This window comes from Argopecten irradians, chromosome 13, assembly GCF_041381155.1.
Source record: "Argopecten irradians isolate NY chromosome 13, Ai_NY, whole genome shotgun sequence".
Lineage (NCBI taxonomy): Eukaryota > Metazoa > Mollusca > Bivalvia > Pectinida > Pectinidae > Argopecten > Argopecten irradians.
The window spans coordinates 27,248,764-27,271,061 of NC_091146.1; the positions used below are offsets into that span (position 1 = coordinate 27,248,764).

The 22,298-nt window shown below is 33.2% G+C and overlaps 1 protein-coding gene and 1 long non-coding RNA gene across 6 annotated transcripts in view; one reads left to right on the forward strand and one right to left on the reverse strand.

The window, feature by feature from the left end:
- LOC138306001 (cyclin-dependent kinase 4 inhibitor B-like) overlaps window positions 1-11,812 on the forward strand; it is a 637,657-nt gene extending 625,845 nt beyond the window's left edge. For all 5 annotated transcript variants that reach the window (XR_011205754.1, XM_069246314.1, XM_069246315.1 and 2 more), the window contains one exon: window positions 11,164-11,812. Coding sequence is in view for 4 of the 5 variants with exons in the window: in XM_069246314.1 (XP_069102415.1) it covers window positions 11,164-11,328 (165 nt within the window). In the remaining variant the exon portion in view is untranslated. The remainder of the gene's footprint in view (window positions 1-11,163) is intronic.
- Window positions 4,905-6,490, reverse strand: LOC138306021 (uncharacterized). Its single transcript, XR_011205762.1, has 4 exons — window positions 6,439-6,490; window positions 5,825-5,890; window positions 5,382-5,511; window positions 4,905-5,137 (listed from the first exon to the last, which is right to left on the reverse strand). It is a non-coding gene; the product is annotated as an uncharacterized lncRNA (long non-coding RNA).
- Window positions 11,813-22,298: the final 10,486 nt, after the last annotated feature.

The following is a 22,298-nucleotide window of genomic DNA, read 5'->3' on the forward strand; positions in this document are numbered from 1 at the left end:
TTTGAACTCCCAATCCAATGGTGGAGGGCTTGTGGTAATTTGTCGAGACATCCTAACCACTCGGTCACCGCGGCATGTTAATTAATTGTTATTGTTATTATATCCGAATACAAGGTTTAATTTGCATAAAAAACTAAAATAGAACCAAAATAAAATTTGTATTGTAAGATACTATCATGTTTATCATTTACCATTATTTACTTGGTTTCGCTCGAAGCGAGACTCTTCTTCGATGCGGAAGAAAATAAACTGATTGAGAGTGTACTTCTGTTTACTACCATAAGAAATATGTAAGTGCATTCGAAAAATGTTACCAGTAATTCTATTCAGTGTGTAATATCCCTGAAACAATATGAAAATCCTAAAAAATAAAATCACCCATAAATAAATAATTTTACAATACATAGTTTTGTTATGAGTCAAGGGAAAGACTTGAGATTTTCTATTTCTTAAAAATGACTATTAATGTGACGCCACTTTTAAGCGGGACTTAATGACGTTTCATTCAAAGGATCGTTAAACGTCGTGGTCAATGCTTTAAATCATCTCCATTTTCAAATTATGCTATCTCTTTGGATATTTTCATTAAACTTGCATATCATATGTATGGGAAACCGATGATAAATCGGACAAAACGAAATCATGTCATCGTAAAGCAAAACGATAAGCGTCTTTGACAGTATTGAATTTGTTCATTTTCTGAAAGGTTTTGTAAAGCGACACCCGTTTGTCAGTGCTGTAACTTGCGTTCAGCTCAGTCCTAGTATGCTACACTACACATCCAGTTCGTGCAGTTGCCATGATAACACTTTAAAGTAAACCCAGACATTCATGTTTGCACATGGACTGCAATATCGAAAACGCAATAACCGAATGCAAAACTATGACAGACAACGACGCGTTTGGTCGGAAGCAAGTACAGATTGGGCATAAAATACATAGTAGTTACATATGTTTACACTTTATAATGTTGTAGTATTAACAGCGAGCATAGTGTTAAGACATAAAAAATGATATCTAAATAGTATGATTAAAGACAAATAAATTGAGATAAATAGTTAGATAAATTAAGCAGTCAAAAAATATTGAATCTGTTGGCTTATAATATATAAACTTTAAGGAACAAATTGTCGTTTGTTTATTTACATCAGAGGACACATATAGACGCATTAAATATATGATTATGTTGCATTATTTAAGCTGCTTAAATCAAGACAATACTTTAAAATGTAGAATAAAATACGTTATTAAATTGAGTATCTAATGACGCGATAAAGGACCAAAGATCATTACAAATATCGTATCATAATATCCTACAATGGAATTCTGAGATATAGTTAGAAAGATATTTAAGTACACTAATTTTGTATTGCATACCCTTTTATGATACATACTAACTTTGTATATTATATATTTACAACCTATTAACGGTAACAATACTTAACCATGTGGCATTTGATGATTAATAATTGGAATATGAATATAGCAATTATTCATTAATACGGAAAAAATCATTTCAAATAGCAGTACCTACTATCAATATGTGTATATTCCATTTGATAAAAAATGTGTCTAATATATATGTTTTAAGTACTATTTGCTATTTCTATTGAAAGTAATGAAATTGATTATATTATAAAAATGAAGAAATTAAATTTTGCTTGATTTGTTATAATTAGGTCATGCCTTGGTCCAGGATGCATTTTGTTCGATTTAACAATAAAATTGCCCTTTCTCTCTAAATCTACAGGAGTTTGACGTTCTGCCAATAATATATAGTATTAATAGATAAAAATACCTCCATATAAGTTTAATCCCAAGTCATTTTGAAAGTCTGCAGACGTCGCGGCCACTTTGTTTTATTCCCAAATCCATGCGTTGACGTCACAAGATGGGATGGAACTTCCTAAAAACATGATTGGGTCTGAATCTAAATCAAAAGTACCAGGCTGTTTTTTTTTGTTAAAATATTAATTTAACCGTGACATTTATACTCATTCCTATAAAATATATAATGAAATCAGACATATCACGAATATTTTTACTTTTAACCCCATTTAGTTTCCATTCATGTCAGATTCCGGTCCAATCAGTTCTTTAGGATGTTCCATTTGAAGTGCTCTCCCTTGTTTAAAACTTTAAAATGCTCTTCAAAAATATCTTTTTAATTCACGAAAAAAATGTATACGATATGTGACTAACATAGATATTTTATAAGTAACAAAATACAGTTTACAGTAAAATAATTGGATTTAAAAATGATTAAATTTCGTTTGTGCGGAACTGTGTGACGTCAGCGCATGGATTCGGGAACAAAACAAAGTGGCCGCGAAACCTGCAAACTTTCAAAATGACTTTGTATCAAACTTTTTGTGACGGGGTTCTGAACAGGTTAGTGTTTATATATGTGAATAATAACATCTTATTGTATTATCGGCGCAGTGACACATGCAGACATTGCCCAGAACAAGTTCTACAAAACTTTTTACCGAAGGTTGTGACAAATTTGGCCAGCGATGCATTTCATTCCTGGTGTTTTTATATAGTATATAGGGGTATTTTTTATATATTTATACTATATATAAGTGACAGAACGTCAAACTCCTGTGCTAAATTCGACAAGGATTGATATAAAGCGTGAGTGATTCTAGATAATGTGTTCATCAGACAGGCATATATAAAGGCTGTTGTTTCTGCATCAATATTTTAACCATGGTAATAGACTAATGCCACGATATTAAACATTTGTAACAATAAGCACTTTACTTATTTGTAGTTAAATAATCAAGCACGGTGAGCTTGTAATTGTAATAAGTCAAACATATACTAAACGGTAATGCATAAATTCCAGACAAAATATCACTGTTACATTAAAAACTCTGTCTTTGATACTTTCTACCCGTTTGATATGATATATATTTGCATTGTGTTTTTAAACTTACGCAATGGATCACTTCTTATCAGGATTTTTATTTCAATTAACAAGATATACAAGTTATGATAATAAATCAAGTTTCGTTTCTGTATGAGGTTCACTTTCAGGAGAGGTTTTTCTTCAAATACATTTATAACTAGAAATTGTCACCGGGACAATTTGACGGGCTTTTCACCTAAAAGATACTCCGTTCAAGGTCATTCATAACACACTTGGTAGCGCTTAGTTTCAGCGTACGAAAAGTCCAATACCAAGTCTTAGGCCTTTCAGAACTTTACAATAAGTCTTTTGAAGATTTTAGGATTGTTAGCCCGAGTGCCCTTTTGATATAGGCCAAGGTCAATCACATTAACAAACTTGGTAGGCATTTATGTAAGCATGCTTCATACTTAATATTAGGTATCTAGGCCTTCTAGAAATTGAGAAGAAGATTTTTTAATGATTTTGTCGAAAAATTGCATTTTTGAACTTTGTCCCTTAATTCCAACCGGAAGTTGAGGTTTTACAGAAAAGTTGTATTAAAATTGATTCTACATAACATATCCAAAATTCAAAGAAATTTGCTGTGTGGTTAAGGAGCTACGGCTGTCTCAATGAGCTGTATGCTCACTGGATCATTTTCATAGCTCTAAAATTATGAGCACTCTGTGACCTCGGATGAAGGTCAAGGTCGTTTATTTTTTCAAAACTGATAGTCAACTACCTAAGCATGCTTCATGCACAATATTAAGCCTATATACCATGTAGAACTTGACAAGAAGCTGTTTTCATGATTTTCACCGAAAACGGCGAATTTCCATTATGACTCAATGATCAACCGGAAGTTGACATTTTAGAGAAAAATGTACAATTACAAAGTTTCTCAGTATGCTATTCTACATCATATGTAAACAAAATCAAAGGAAATGACTCAGTGGTTAACGAGTTATGGCTGTCTAGGTTAAACAGGAAGTGACGTCATTGCGGCCATATTTGAATTCAAATCAACACCATATTAACAAGAATTGGTCAAGGTGATAAGTGGAAGATCTTGTGTGAGTTTGGGCTTAATCGGACTGGTGAAATCAGAGGAGATGTTTAAAATATAATTGTCGAAATTTCCAAAAAATTCTTAGTTAAATATTAATTACGTCATAAAAAATTATTTAGTGGACAAATTTTTTATTTGAAGACATCAAAACCTTTAGAATGAGATACTGCATCGATGTAATGCAAGAAAATTGACGAAAATTGAAAAATGAAAAAAAAATCTAAAAATAGTAACATTTGATAAACTTTGACCTGTAGCGAGCTTTTTAACAAGACATATTTTGTATTAACATGTAACCGAAAAAAATAGATATGTCAATTCCCTACAATAGAATACCCTCATATTTGAAATAGCTTTCAAACTTTTCGAATTAGAGCAATTTTTGTGTTTTAAGGTTTTCCGTCATGGCGGCCTTATTGGATTTTTTGACCTACTTAATTTTGTTCATGGATCACCTTTAGTTACATGGCTTAAACATACTGAAATCATTTTTATCCTATGTCTTACCGTTTGTCCGATAGAGCGTTCACAAAAACAGGAATAATAATAATAATAATAAGAATAAGAAACTTAACGAAAACAATAGGTCTTTTCACAAATAGTGAAAAGCCCTAATAAGAAACTTAACGAAAACAATAGGTCTTTTCACAAATAGTGAAAAGCCCTAATTATACATCCATGTTTTAACTATATTTGTATATCCTTGGTCACAACCGTGTCACATCCTAAATTGAGACCTATCCCAGCGAGCACATGACATTGTATCCACGTTGAATCCACGTCATATCCTGACGTTGTAAAAAAGTTGAATGTTGGTTGAAAATGAAAGTTTCCTAGACGTGATAAACCCGACGTGGAATTGAAGTCAGAAATCCAATGTTGATTAGACGTCATAAACCCGACGTCTGATGTTTTTTTTCTATAGCGTCCAAAGCATTATCTTTATCATTTTATATGAAACAATATGTTTCATACAAACATGATAGGGATATATGCTATTAAAAACAATATATCTAGATAAAATGTAACTTTTAATTTATTTCAGTATTTTTTGTATGCTAATTTTTGCATTTTGGCGGTCACGCCTATCCAGGGCATATCTAAGACAGGTGGCATTTGTTTAGTGTTTATTGTTTTCTGGCTACTTATAGTAGGAGTTTTAAGTGCACATTCTGAAATTCAAACAAAAATCATCTTTTAATTCAATGAAAATGTATTTATAGAGTTGATTTATTTTTAAAAGATGTAAATACATATACATGTACATGAAAACCAGGTATACACAGAGAAACACATTCAAAGAAATTTAAATACACATTTGCCTAAATAAAAGCCAATACAGCATATTTTAGCCGTAATCTTGTATTTTAAAATTTCTTCTAATTAAACTTCACATCTTAATTTACTTTAACATACACCGATTCCCTTTGGTATTTTCCTCAAAACGATTTCCAACATTAGATGCATGGATTGAATACAGATTTGGGATTTGGAAAGACAAATTCCCCTTCTTTCCTTTCATATTGAATGCAGACATCGCTTCAGTCTGAAATAAAACAAATTCAAATTAGATCATGGGATTGGTATTCATACAAACAAATGTTACGTATAGATTTCTGTGGTTAGAATAAAGTAACTGATCTTAAAGAAAAGGGATGTGAGGAATTTATACAAGCTTTAACCTTGTTTTCAAATTCCCAAATACTCTATGTTTTGTATGTGTAAATATCAATATATGAATGAACACTTTAGTAAAATTAGCTAAAATGGATGTTTTGTTCAGTTAATTTAGACAGACCAATAACAAGGATTACTTTTAATGATACGGGTATCTATTCATGTGTATTTTTTCAACTTACCTTCCCATTATATTTTTACACAGTCTTTAAGATGCATTCTCCTCCATCATTTGAAAGGTGCAAAGTCTGAATAAATAGAAGAAAAAAAACCTTTGACAAGATGATGATATTTACAAACATTGGGTTTCTTTTTTATAAACCAATGTATACAAAAACCACAAACTGAACGAGTATATCATAAAAGAACTTATCATGCATAATTGTTTACAAACCTGTTCAATTTGATGAACATGTGCCATGGGAAACAACTCGAATGACAATATAAAAGTTGTTCCAGGCTAACTCTCAAATCCAGCGGTATACATTGATCATGGCATTCATAACGATAAAAAAGAAACAGGTAAACTATAATACATACATATAATAACGTTTAACCTTACTGATTCCGATCTGAGATATCAGAAAAGGATATTGTTGACGTCATCACCATGCCGCTTTTGAATGGCGGGAGCCTGAATTTAGTACATCAGACTGACCATTTTATAAACTTTAAATGACAACTAAATCATCGTGCTAGAACTCAAAATAATAACTCACTTTGACAGACGGACATCTCTAACATGCTCTTGACAAACCATATATTGTTAAAAATATCATTCTACTAGTAAACTTACCTGAATAAGACGGAGAAATGTTTCTGCGATTCAGTTTACGTGATGAAGAGGGCGCTCAACATCCGGGTACCACTGATTATCTCCCTTTTCAGCAGACGGCTTTTAGGCTGCACACCACTGACTTACATTACCGTTATAAAATGTTTACTGTTGCTAATTTAATGAAGCCCGTTATTTTTTGTAGAACTTCTATATGCCGGTAGGTTAAATCATATATAGCATGGCCATGCAGCATTAAACATAAAAAAGGCATAATTTGTTCATTTATATAATTTTAAAGTATATATGCACTTGCCAAAAATAATTTCTGTTGCTAAATTATTATGAGTTATATAATTTACACCTGCAAATCCATGCAGGGTAACATAAATTTATAACATTAATTATACGTATTTACCTTTTGTCACTAAATTAATTTCTGTAACCCCGACGTACACCTCCTAAATTTGCTTTGATAAATAAATGTATAGACAAGATAAAAATGTGTTCATTTAAGGAAAAAGTCACATATATATCAAAAATATCCCATTCAGTAATTGTTTGCCATGTTTTAAAATATTAATGGGGTTTTTAGGTTTGTCGCACGATGTCGTTTTCCGGATTTTTTAACAAAGACATTATTTTCATTTTTAGATAAAGATAATAACCACCAGGAAAAAATATAATATATGCAAATTGTCACAGTTTCTTTAAATCGCTTTAATTTTTGTTTAGGACAATTAGCTTATAAATATGATGTCATAACCCCAACTACATACAACGTCAGATTTTGGACATCGATCTAGAAGTTTTATACTGGTCGGAATATTGACGTAGGATTTTAGATGTCGGATAGACGTTTTTTAATGTTCGGATTTACGACGTAATATTTAAGACGTCGGGTGGCAGTTTGTTGCTGGTCGGAATTATGACGTCCGGTTTTAGAGGTCGGACAGACGTTTTTATTTAGTCGGCGACGTCGCTACTTAAATTCAACTAATAATCAACGTTGATTCCACGTCGTGTGCCCACTGGGATGTCTTCGATGATGGTTATTTCGGGAATGATTTAGTCATGTCGAATTCATGATCATTCTGCACCAAATAACGGAATAGATGAATCTTAAAGAATCCATGGAAGTTTGACATTAAAATGTATTTCTTACTTAATTCATATACTACGATAATTATGGAAGAATGGCCGAGGTATGAACAAAGCTCAGAATGTTAACCAAGTACACCAGTGTCTCATGTATAACACGCATGTCAAGTCTGAGAGATTCACTATGAAACACATGAACAATAATACCCAACGTCTACCGTAAAGTGATCCTATTCTGTGCATTATCCGATTTCTGAAATATATAAGACATTGCGGTAGCAAACAATTAAAACAAAGTTTCAGAGATTCTGTGACCTGAAAAAAACGCTTACAGGAATTATGATCCATTCGTGGAGGTGCGCGGTCGATTGGTATTTTAGGCCTATTAAACTCACATATATATTATTTCCCTACACTTACAGATACAACATTCTCAGGCATAAGACACGTTTATCTTTCACCATGTAATAAACTCGTTTCCATTTTCAACCATTTTAGAATACATTTCTATAATTAATAGTATATATTTATTAATTTTATATTCTATATAGAGACTATTTAATAAACGAGGCAAACTCACTTATTGAACTGTATGCATACCTCGTAAGGTGTATACATTTCATTCCAGATTTTAACAAAATATAAACAATGGAGATTTTAACTGGTTTTTTGTTGGGCCATACCTAGGTCCAGAATGCATTTTGGCCGATTTGAGTGTGTTATTTGGAGACGAACAGCTTCTAAGGAAACATGTTTGAACTAAGCGTTGTATCCTTTCTTTCTTAATTGATAATGTATAACTAATACTTAACTTGACATAAATTATAGAATATATGGCAGCATAACTATCCTTAATCAATACAAACAAACAAACAGCGTCTAAAATTGATCAACAGAGCTATTTCGTATCAGATGAAAGTTGATATACTCTAGTTAATTACAAGAAGGCAGTTATACACGTGGTCATAGAATGAAGAATGATTTGTCAGCGATATTTTTGATAACTGCAACCTCCACCACGATATAAGCAGTGCAAAACTGGTACATTAACACCTACTTCCGTCCAGATAACATTGATGTCACTCAAGCGGATGATATACCCCTCCCCACGCTCTCATGTGAACAAGTCTTATAATTGTTTTGTGGATCTTCTCTAATAGATATATAAACTATTTACATATATTTACAGTTTGTACTGACATAGACTCAATAACCATGCTTTCTAGTATTATCATTATCAGTATATATTGATAGCACGACACGTACCGCGATTCTATTGTTACGGGAATAGCCGATGGCGTAGCAACATGTGGTCATGACCCCACTTGTGGTGGGAACATATGAATGAGTCGACTCCAATCAGCTGTTTAATCTCATTCGTTGACGATGACGGGAGAGAAAAAAATATGGGTATTTTAATAAAAAATATGCAACTGCCGCGAGAATAAATTATATACATTTGCGTGAAAAACTGTAAATATAAGGAAGAGATTTTTATTTTGTTGAAGTTATGAGGGTATAATGATAATGGAGCCCGTGTAAATTTTATGTAACCAGTTTCGCCGGGGTTACATAATTTACACGTGCTCCATTATCATTATACTCTCATAACCTCAACAAAATAAAAACCTATTCCTGAAAGATGCTCCACCGCCGACAGAGCATAAATAATATTAAATATTTGAACAATAATTGGTGTATTATCGTGTATATATATATGTCTAATTAACACAAAAATGATATAAAATTATTCATCTTGCCTTTGGTGCATGCGCAATTAGTACTTCATTCCATATAGGGTTTAGTGCCACGGAATTTTTCCGGGATGCAATTAATTATTTTTCATATTTTTAACTTGAAGTTAAATTAGATGCTTAAACTTCTCAATGGTGATAATGGTGTAAATAAGTAAATTTTGTAACTGGAGAAAAATACTAAATCGTCTTCTCCTAATTTTGATTGTGAAAAAACACCATTTGTCGGCGGTGGAGCATCTTTAATTATTACATACATATTGAAAGACATAACTAAGAGTAAATAAGAGAAGGGTGATAAACCATCTTGATAACTCGTACAATGAGTTATCGTTGATCGTTTCATTGGAACAGTATCATAAAAACGAAATAATTTAACTACTTTAAGGTATATAATATCGATTTGCCAACGAAACAAACTGAACTATAGATGCCCATCCCTGGTGTCCGATGATAAAGCTTGATCTCGATATCAATATAAAATGAAGGACAAATGATGTCAATCGACTTAAATCCGAAACGGCAATATATAAAAACTGAAGGGTTTCTAAAACGTTATATGTAATTATTGTAATCGTTCCCTTCTATTTACGGGTTCGATTAAAATACGTATTGGTCTAGAGTATAATTTGTGCATACAATCGTGGTACATTTGTATAATTCTAATTGGTAAGAAAATCCCTGTGTAAACAACCTTTACACCATTCGTCTTTAAAATTGGATTGTTCTTACTTGTAGCATCCATGTCAATTCAAAAGTTTTCAATATCGTCAAACCATTGTTTTAAACCTATATAAGTCGATATGACTTATAGGTGTAAGTTTCTACTAGCCCTAGTGCAACATTCTTTATGTTTAACATCTAATGCATTCTACGATGTGCTCCAATTAAGATCACATAATTCTGATCTTGTAACAGGAATTCGATTTACTAACTTTTGATTACCAGTCTTTGTTCATGGATCGAGTACATGGACCCGAGAGTGGTTTGAAAAGGTACAGCCATGCCGCATTCCGAGATCAGACATTTCTATGGTTTTCAAGTTGATCCATTCAGTGTACTATGGTTATTAAATAGGATGACAGAATATTCATGTTTGGGTGCCATAGAGTTAAATTATTGTGAGAAAATGATACAAATATTTACCGCGTTTGAATATATCACAGTGATCTCTTACAATCAATACTTCTGATTAGTAAAACTTGCATTGCTAACGTAACGAAATCCATAATGTTAATAATTTGATAAAGTATACTTTTGTCCGCGCTACCATATTAGGTTCCGGGCTAATAGATAGCATTATAACGATGACGTCTTTCCAAAAATGCTAAAACAATTATTTGCTTTTATACTACATTGTAAATCAGACTTTCTGATAGGCAATTTTTTTTCTTCATACTACTATGAAGAAAACAAATCCAAGGATGGCAAACCCGATGTTTTGATGACGTCATTGCTTATTAATTTGAAAAACTTATAATTTATGGGAAAATAATCAAACCGTATGTTTAAAGTTATCTTTTTTATCAAGTAGACTGGACAATTAAGTACAAGCATTGGTGTTACTATAATTTAAACTTCATGATGGTATAAACTAAATTTTGTTTAAAAACTTTTGTGAGAATCCATCACGTAGACTTTTTCTTTCAAATCCCGATAAAGTTGAAAAATAGTTACACCAATGCTTACAAATATATGGTCTTGGTAATATAAATAGCTCATATGTCATATGATATGGTAAGACATGTATATTTATGAAAAATTGTTACGATTTTTACTGATCATACAATGATATATGTTTATAATAAAGTTAGGGAAATAAGATAAAAAACCTAAATAAATTAATGACAATAACATACAATTAAGCCATAAAACATTGTTATAATTTCAGGCCATGTATGACGCAATAGGTTCTGGAAACGTAGATATCGTTAAGGTGATGCTGGAGCACGGAGCAAAGCCAAATTGGGTAAGGTTTATTTTTAACGTGTGTATTTTATTCCCAAACAGTTACTTCAGGTTGGGTGACAATGTTTATGTATCTATAAATCGATGACTTGTAACACGTGTATACATATGACCACGCATTATTAATACATACTGGAGCTAACAGTGTACGGGCTGTCATTGAAATGAGTATGCAGCACTATTATTATTCATTATCATATTATAGTGTATTTTTGCTGTCTAGTTATTTGTTTGATGCAGATGACAGTGTACACACCGTATAGGATGGATATCTAACAAATGACAAATTCAATGGTTATTTGACACATATCTTGTACAGTACATGTACATGTACATGTACAAATTAAATGTACAGTAACTTCTGGGTCCCGAGTCCATGATTAAAATTATTAGAAAACCTGCACCCTGTTATATATTCTATATAATTTAAGTTTCAAATGTTTTGGAACATACAGTGAAATAGGTTTAGTGCTACACCGGCAGTTGACTCCATTTTTAGTTTTTACTTGCACATGCGCAACTAACAATTCCCAATCAAAACGAAAAGAAGTACATCCGGTTGACGAAACGCAAACGCAACGCACGGGGGGGGGGGGGGGGGGGGGGGCGCGGTCGATTGGTATTTTAGGCCTATTAAAACCACATATATATTATTTCCTTACACTTCAAGATACAACATTCACAGGCATTATACACGTTTATGTTATATCACGTAATGAACTCGTTTCTATTTTCAACCATTTTAGAATGCATTGCTTTAATTACAGTATATATTTATTAATTTTATAATCTAGATAGAGACCATTTGATACATTAGGAAAACTCGCTTATTTAATTGTATGCATAACTGGTAAGGTGCATACATTTCATTCCACATTTTAACAAAATATAAACAATTCAGATTTTAACTGATTTGTTGATATGCCATGCCTTGGTCCATAATGCATTTTGGTCGACTTGAGTGTGTATTTTGGAGACGAACACCTTCTAAGGAAACATATTTGAACTAAGCGTTGTATCCTTTCTTTCTTATATGATGTATAACTAATACTTAAGTTCACATGAATTACAGACCATCTCATATATATCAACAGTTTAGCTTTTACTTATCTTACAGAGTGAAATACGGAGAAAACTTTAATTCATCTTGGATTTTAAAATGGCGGTCATTTTTGGATTTATCAAACACTACAAAAATATGGATACTCTCACTTTGTTTGCAAGTGTTTTTGCTTAAAGTAAGCTTAGCCAATTAGATGAATTTTACACAGATGTAGGTCGCAAAGTTGGAGGCCATCTTGAAATTCTAAATCGCGGTCCTTCTCCATGAAGTTAAACGCTACTATTTTTGTTTGTTTGAGTTTTACGGCCCATCGACAACTAAGGTCATTAGGGCCGCATAACGCTTCTAGAAAGTTCCTAAGCATCAATAATATGAGTGTACACGTTTAAAATTTGGGTCTAGCTGATATAAAACGTAAGATATGGGTCGCAGAGGGTGGTTTTTGGCGGCCATTTTTTTCAAAATCAATATGGCGGCCGCCAGAGACCGTGAATTTTTGGGGTCCATTTTTTTCCTGAAACCTTATGTCCTAAAGAGGTAATACGCAAAGTTTCATGCTTTCTTCAAAATTTGAACGATTTTCATGCTTAGCCGCTCCGCTATAGTGCCTGAATCATCTTTATATAGCTGTGTATAGAATGTTTCAACCTCTTTTAGAATATATCTTTCTTCTGTGATAATTGCCCCATGTTCCTTTTCTATTTTACAAATTGTTTTTTTATGAAGTTTTGTGATTCTGATTTGCAAAATTAGCTTGATGGTTTTTCTCCCTCTTCTAACAATTGTGCCTTTGATCTAATCATTTCCCCTTGCATTTTTACTTTTCTTAAGTCTTGCATTTCTTTTTTTTTTGTTTTCATATTCTTGAGTATTTAATTTCCAAGTGTCAGTTTTCTCTTAAGCGTCTATTTCTGATAAAATCTGTTTTTCTTTGGTGTCTTTTTCTTTTTTCAGGTAAGACGAATATGTTATCGTTATTCCTCTTATTTCCATCAAAAGTGTGTCAAGGAATAATTGATCATTAATTACTAGCAATAGATCTTCAATTGAAATATTGTTAATGTTGTTGCTATATGTTAGAGATGCATATTGTTGTTAAACTCTAGTGATTGTATCTTTAATTTTCTTAACATATCTTTATCATAAAGTAAACTATTGTTAAATTTCCACAGACCTTTTCCTTTGATAAAATTTTTGTTTTTATTTCTAAAGATATAATTGAATGATCACTTTTGTATCCTGTGTGTTTATCTGCTCTCTCTGTTTGATTTAGTAAGTTTTCTGAGATGAGAAAAAAATCCAGTCTAGCTTGTGTTATAGGGTTTTTCCTCCTCCATGTGTATCTTCTATGCGTAGGGTGGAAAGAACGGAAAACATCGTGCAAATTATTGTCTTCTATTAGTTTAAGGAGTGTGTTACGTGATTATTGAATTTGTTAAGAATTTTTTGTAAGGAGTTAAAAAAGTAGGGTCATCATTATTTGAACCATATATATTTTTAAGAGTATATCTATTTTTTCAATAGTTAGATCAACTGTTATCAAGTTACCCTGATTATCTTTTTGTGATTCATGTATTTTGAATTAAAAGTTATTTCGAAATAGTATACATACACCCCTGGCATTTGAACGGTAGGAACTAAAAATGCACTGGAACCCATATTTCTCTGTGTTTTTTTTTTCTCTTGTTCTACAGATAAGTGAGTGTCTTGTAAACACAAAATATTTAATTACTATTATTTGATTTTAAATAATTGAGCATATCATAGCGTTTTTTTGTTACACCTAAAACCTGGCAGTTCGCAGATACTATGTGAATTCTTTCTGACATAATGATAAAAATACATTTTTATACAAAAAGTACTGAATTCTTACTTTAAATAATGTTTGATATTGGACAAAAAATTTTCAAACTTTGGCACTGGCTCCTTATTCTTACATATTGAAACATACAACATTGACAAGTAAAACATATAATAGTAATAACAAACATACATGAAGAGAAAAAACAATATCAATAATTACACTGATCAGAGTTTTTCCACTTGACCAATCAAAAATATTTCGATCTTTTATGACACGAGTTATAAAGAATACCTTATGAAATAAAAGACTGCTAGAGAATAATTTATCATTTACAGTATTGTGGTTAAATATAACTTTAAAATCTTCATCTTAAATGCAGTCTCAATTGTTCACCTGTATCATATCCGTCTCAGTCAATTAGATTGCAATATGTATGTATATTGATATTTAACACTATTATGGTTAATCTAAAACAGGCAGTAAACTTAGGACTAATGCATTAACAAAGCGCTGTTACAAAGTACTACACGAAATATTACGAAATTAAACATTTATTGCAAGTAATATTAAAAAAAAACTATGTACACTGCAATGCAAGATAATTAACTTACATTATATATAATAATAATAATAAAAATACTGTAAGAGATATCTTCATAATTCCAATTGTTCTGAAATCAGAACGATTTTTTAAGTGTTCCAGCAATTTTAATGTAGTGTAACTTACTTACTTTTGGAGAAAATCGTTTTTTTTGTGTCCCAATTTCCCTGATGCAAATTTTCACTTGGAAGGTCTTTATCACTACGGTGTTTATTAACGTTGAAAACAAGTGTTCTGACGCCCTTCGCGGGTTAAGTTCATTTTACGAATTTAAAATCAACAAAAGAGCGGAATAATATCAAGAAACAATGTATTTTCAGCTGTAATATCGACATTAGTCGGGCACAAAGCCCGATATCGGATAATAAGAATTTCCTGTAATAGTTGCAATAGGAAAATATTACGATGTCAGTAAATAAATGTTTAATTTCTTTCGTTTGATTCAATTTCTAAATTTGTTGACTTGATCCCCAACATTCCAGTGACGTCACTTTTAGTAGGAGTGAATGAAACGGCAGTCAGTCCCGCCAAACAGTGACGTCACAATCATCGGAATGACGTCGCTTACATATTTCCCACGGTAGTAAAAAGGAGTACACACTCATTCGGTTTAGTGAATGCAACTTTTATTGATCATCAAAGAAGCGTTCCGCTTTAAGCGAAATCGTGTAAATAACAGACAATTTGCTTTCGTTTTGAATACCATCTTCTGTATGTATAATGAAAAAGTTACAGGATAAACAGAATGCCCGGTCACTATCTTACAATACAAGTTTTATTTTGGTGTCGACAGGGAAAACAGAGATAACTCTGCAAAACCTCCTCATCTCATCTCATCGCAAAAACGATAGCAGCATCGATATTAATTATAGCAAAATAAAAATGTCCAACGTTGGAAATATTGCAAGTACATTCATTATTTACATAAACAAGTTATTAGAATAATCATTTATTTCATCTAGACTAGATCATTTCCAAAACCCATACACCGCCTGCAAGGAGACGTCCTTGGCCTATCGCTACCCGAGATTCTCTCGATCGTGGTCCTATATTATGTAACTTTTTATGGGATATTAAATCTAGATATATCTGTTTTCGACAGTTAAATTTCTATGAACATGTGTAAAACAAGCAGCCTCAACTGCTATTCCGAGGCCATAAAATGAAAATTTGGTCACCTCGGCCAAAACACAGAGGCACGCATATTATGACAGAAACGTTTACTAGTGAATTGATACGTATATCATTTGCACGTGTATATCATGACGTTTCAAGTGGCTGCCCGTATTACTTTTTGTGAAAAATGAATTATATATATGTTATAAAATTCGGTAGGCTTTTTTTATTGTCATTATTATATACACTGTATGTGATATTTAAACGAAAAACATATTTTACCTAAGAAGCCAATTATATATATAATGTAAGTATCGGTTAGCTTGTAATAATTATAACAATAATAATAAAATACTTTTGTGGGATAGATTAATGTTTCAATTACGTTATATCTTTGTTTTTATTATGACAATGTGATATCAAGACTGGTAGAAAACTCTTTAAGATGCGTAAACAGAGGCCAAAAACACATAAAAGCATCGTACAAGACTGTCACTCGGTTTCATCTTTTGAAGCCTTATTTACTAGCATTAAGACATGGTATTATCTTGTCTATGACTGATAAGACAATAATCTAGCTGAAGTAACCAAGATGAAAAAAAATCACATTTCTACAGTTAAACATGTAAAAAATACTTACCAATTAAATATAAACTTCATGTTTTACCTCGTATTTACCTTAGAAGTTAAAAACCGGAAATAGTCGTATTTGTCTAATATTGAGTGATGATAACGGAAGTAGCTGATAATACGAAGAAAATAAGTCTACTGAGGCTGTAAGCCCTGATTATGTACTGACATGGTAAAAACAATTTATGAGCTTATAAACAACAAATGATTATTTGCTAAAAATAATTTGGGCATTTAAAAAATAAATTAATCTTGAATAAATTTGCCATTATCTCACTATGCAGGTAGTAATGGAGAGAACCAGTTATGACTTTTTTCCGGACATGCTTAATATTATATTTTATATATATATATATCAAAAAGGTTTTTTTGACTTAAATACTAATAGACTAACACATGTAATATGCATACACATATGTCCACGACAAAAAATGACCATTTCAAATTATATAATTCAATGAAATCATGTCACTATTTACAAAGTTTAATGTACTTTTTTACTTTAGTGGTTGTTTATTTTTAGTTGTTCGAGCTTTCCCCACAGATAGTCCAGTTCTTCCTCGGTTTTTATTTGAACGGTGTCTCCTTGGATGGTACGGACTTTGAGTTTACCGTTACTAAACCATGCGCGTCTGATATGGGGACATTGATATGACTGGTTTAGTAGTTGTTGGTTGTATGCGGTAGTGTCCTCACGAATTCCTATTCCTTTTTCCGGAGTATGTCTATTGTTATGTATGACACTAAATACATGTAGTTATGAGATAAGGGAGATAACTCCTATAGCTTTTTTTATCAATACATCCTATGAAGGTCATATCATTGATTTAGGTTATAGAACTTTCTAGAATATAATCATGTATAAACAAATATGTTTGTAAACATGTTGATTTTAAGTAGAGATCTAGAATGATCTATTTCCAGAAAGTTATGTGTGTTTACTTGTTTACTGTTTTTAGTTAGATATTTCTAGAAGTAGAAGGTTCTCCAATATTCTTGAATTACGGTTTAGCTATATATACTCCAGCTGTCCAAGGCTAATCAGAACTGTAATGAGACCTGTAATAAGACATATCAAGAATTGTACAGCGCCATATAAGATTCTATTGGGAGAGCTATTGTGACTTTATCTGTGGATTATTACAACACTTTGTGTGGATTTATTCATATTGCCTGGAACTTTACAAATCATCGGTGGACATTCAATTTCCTTGTGGATTTGTGATTATTGTTAATTTGAAACCTGGAAGGATCAAGGATTATACCAGGACATTCGCATACAGATAAGTAACACTTTAAATCATCGTACTAGTCTTGTACCACCACCAATTACTTTAGATATTGTAAACCATCTCTGTATAATATTGTATATATAATTAAATTGTGTTTTGAATTTAGCTGCTGGTTTCTCCTTTCTGTTATTCGTTAATGTAACAGAATTGGGGGCTCGTGTCCGAGATCGATATTTAATTTGTGAAATCTAACTTTGAAAAATTAATTTAGAAATTGTCAAAATTTGTGTTTAAACTTGGAGTTTACATTTGAAACCAACAGCTAGATTAACATGACTACTATGCAGGTAGAACAGTTTGTTAAAGCGCCATCCCTGGATGTTCTTTTGCAAGTTACTAAGAAGGATTTATTGTTATTGAGTAAACATTTAGGCCTTACTATCAAAACTAATTTGAGGAAAGCTGAAATTCGGAATGTAATTATAAGATATTTTGTTGACAATGGCAAATTTGACTCTAGTGCATTAGATAGTATAGAGGAAACAGTCACTTCAGAAATCCAAATTAGACAAATGGAACTTGAACATGAAATGAAAATGAAACAAATAGAGAAAGAAATGAGAGAAAGAGAAATAGAAAAGGAGTTAAGAGAAAAAGAAATAGACAAAGAAAGAGAGTTAAGAGAAAAAGAAATTGAGAAAGAATTAAAAGAAAAAGAGAGAGATCAGATGTTAGAGCTAGAGAAGCAAAATATTCAAGCTGAAACAGAACTTAGAATTACAGAATTAGAACTAGCTTCTCAAGACAGTTCAAGTAATCCAACTTTTAGGGGTTTACAAGGAAACAGAGGTTTTGATGTCAGTAGAAACATTAGGTTAGTTCCTCCTATTCAAGAGAAAGAAGTTGACAAGTATTTTCTGCATTTTGAGAAAATAGCTGACAGTATGAAATGGACTGAAGATAAGCTTACAATGCTTCTTCAGAGTGTCTTGATTGGTAAAGCTAGAGACATTTATTCTTCTTTATCTGTAGATGAGATTTCAAATTACCAAGTAGTCAAGAAAGCTATTTTGAAAGCTTATGAGTTAGTTCCTGAGGCTTACCGCCAGAAATTTCGAAACTCGAGAAAGAGAGATGAACAAACTCATGTAGAATTTGCCAGAGAAAAGGAACAATTATTTAATAGGTGGTGTGATTCTAAAGAAATTGATGAGGATTTCGGTAAATTGAGGCAATTATTGTTGATAGAGGAGTTTAAACGTTGTGTCCACACAAACATAAAAACTCATTTAGATGAGAGAAAAGTTGATACACTTAGCGAAGCAGCTACAATGGCTGATGATTACGCTCTCACCCACAAAGGCTCATTTGTTAAAAACAGTTCTCAAGACAAAAACAGTACCACAGGTACTAGTAAATTTGGTCAGCCTAGGAACCCAACCTTTAGTGGCCCTTCTAACGACAAACCTAAATTAGGTGACAAGACTAAGTCTGATTCTAAAACAGATCATAGGGCAGGTGTGGGGTCTCCTTCTGGTCCTGTTTGTAATTACTGCAAGAAAGTAGGGCATGTTATGTCTGAATGTTTTTCTCTCCAGCGTAAGGAGCAAAGGTGTAAACAGTCAGTTCCTTCTGTGTTAGCTATGTCAAAGCCTAGTCAGAAACTTAGTAATATTGTGGAATATTCTAAAGTATCTGTTGAGATTAAGAGCTCAGAGTCTGATAGTGTCTTGGAGAAGTACTCTCCCTTCATTTCTGAAGGTTTTGTTTCACTTACTAGTGATATCACCAACTTGAAACCTGTGAAGATTTTGAGATATACTGGGGCTTCTCATTCTTTAATATAAGATGGTGTAGTGCCTTTGTCTGAGGAGACCTCATCTGGTAGTAGTGTTTTGCTTCAAGGTGTATAGTTAGGTTTTGTTAATGTGCCTCTCCATTGTGTTTATTTAAAGTCAGACTTGGTTACTGGGCCTGTCACCATTGGTGTTAGACCGGAACTTCCCATAGAGGGCGTGTCGCTCATTTTAGGCAATGACTTGGCTGGAGAGAAAGTTAGGGTAGATCCCTTAGTGTCCAGTATCCCTGATAAAACAGATGATGCTGAGACTATTCAACAGGAATTTCCTGGTATTTTCCCTTCTTGTGCTGTAACTCGTTCAATGAGTAAGAAGGTTTCTGATGTTGCAGTAGTTGAGGATCATTATAGTCCAGGGTTAGGTGACACTTTCTTGGCTCATGATATAGAGGATGTCGGGAGCAAGTGTGATCTTTTGAGCAATCCTGTAGACTTTGATAGTGATAGAGTTGTTCCTAACAAGGGTACTTCTTTGTCTGACATGATGAGTAAATCATCTTTGTCTAGAGAGGAGCTTATAGTAGAACAGGAGAAAGATCCTGAAATCTCCTTATTGTGTAATCGGGCTTTGAGTGAGGAAGAGGCTGAGAAAGTCCCGGTTTGTTACTTCCGTCAGTCAGGTGTGTTGATGCGCAAGTGGCGCCCCCCTGATGTGTCTCCCGAGGAAGACTGGAAGGTTGTCAATCAAATAGTTGTCCCACCGAGGTAAAGGCAAGATATTCTAAGTTTGTCTCATGACGTACCTATGGCAGGGCATCTAGGTGTGACCAAGACTTATAACAGGATCTTAGATCACTTCTTTTGGCCCAAGTTGAAACGGGATGTGGCTGATTTTTGTAGGTCTTGTCATACTTGTCAGGTGGTAGGGAAACCTAATCAGAAAATCCCTGTTGCACCTTTGCACCCCATTCCAGCATTTGAGGAACCATTTAGTAGAGTCATTATAGACTGTGTAGGTCCTCTACCCAAAACTAAGTCTGGGAATGAGTATCTTTTAACTATTATGTGTGCTTCCACACTCTTTCCTGAAGCCATTCCACTCAGGAATATTAAAGCCCCTAACATAGTCAAGGCTTTGGTTAAATTCTTTACATTGGTTGGTCTTCCAAAAGCTGTCCAGTCGGACCAAGGTTCAAATTTCATGTCTGGTATTTTTCAACAAGTCATGTACCAGCTCCAGATCAAGCAGTATAAGTCTAGTGCTTATCATCCAGAGTCTCAGGGTGCTTTAGAACGTTTTCATCAGACATTGAAGAATATGATGAGATCTTATTGTTTTGAAAAAAAAAGAGATTGGGACGAAGGTATACACATGTTGTTGTTTGGCGTTAGAGAATCTGTACAAGAATCTCTTGGCTTTAGTCCCTTTGAACTTGTGTTTGGACATACTGTACGTGGTCCTTTGAAAATTTTGAAAGACAAAATTTTGGACGAAGATTCTAAAGTGAATCTCTTAGAGTATGTGTCTAACTTTAAGCAAAGGTTGACAAGGGCATGTGAACTGGCAAAAGAAAATTTGGCCGTTACTCAAACCAAAATGAAAACATGGTATGATAAAGATGCCCGTGCAAGAAATTTTGATCCAGGTGACAAAATTTTGGCTTTATTACCAATACCGAGTCAGTCTTTGCAAGCTAGATATTTTGGACCTTATGTTGTTGAGAAAAAGGTCGATGATGTTAACTACATTGTACAAACTCCAGGGAGGCGCAAGAAAACTCAATTATATCATGTTAATATGCTTAAGAAATATGTAGATAGAGAAGAGAGCAAGACCTCTCAACCTATTGCTACTTTGGCCTCTGTACCATCACAAAGTGAAAGTACAGCTGATATTTGTAAATTAGACTTAGATGGTGGTGTACAAGATGTAGGTTTAGACTGTGGTGTTAAGTTACGGAATTCAGATGTGCTCGCGAACTTGGACAAGAAACTGTGTCATCTATCAGAAAAGGAACGCAATGAACTGAAAGATTTGATACTTGAGTTTAAACATTTGTTTCCGGATACACCAGGCAAAACAGATGCTATCTATCATGACGTGGATGTAGGCGATGCGCCACCTGTCAAGCAATATCCTTACCGTGTCAATCATTTGAAAGAAGAACACTTAAAGAAAGAAATTCAATACATGTTGGACAATGATATTATTGAACCAAGCAAAAGTGAATGGAGCTCTCTATGTGTTCTGGTGCCAAAGCCAGACAAGACATACCGGTTCTGTACTGACTTCAGAAAAGTAAACTCTGTCAGTAAAACAGACTCTTATCCAATTCCAAGGATTGACTCGTGTCTTGACAAAGTTGGCAAAGCCAAGTACGTAAGCAAGTTTGACCTGTTGAAAGGATATTGGCAGGTGCCATTAACAGAAGAGCTAAAGAAGTGTCTGCATTTGTAACCTCGCAAGGTTTGTACCAGTACAAAGTTATGCCATTTGGTATGAAGAATGCCCCGGCAACATTTCAACGTCTTCTTAACAGCGTGATATCAGACCTGGAAGGCTGTGATGGATACATTGATGACGTCATCAACTACCACGACACGTGGGAAGACCATCTACGCGGGATTCGTGAATTCTTCGAAAGACTCACTACCATGAAATTGACTGTAAACTTATTGAAATGTGAATTTTGTCATGCAACTGTTGAATTTTTAGGCCATGTTGTAGGACAGGGGCAGGTTAAACCTGTTCAGGCCAAAGTAGAATCAATTATAGATTTTCCAACTCCTGGAGGCAAGAGAGAGCTGATGAGA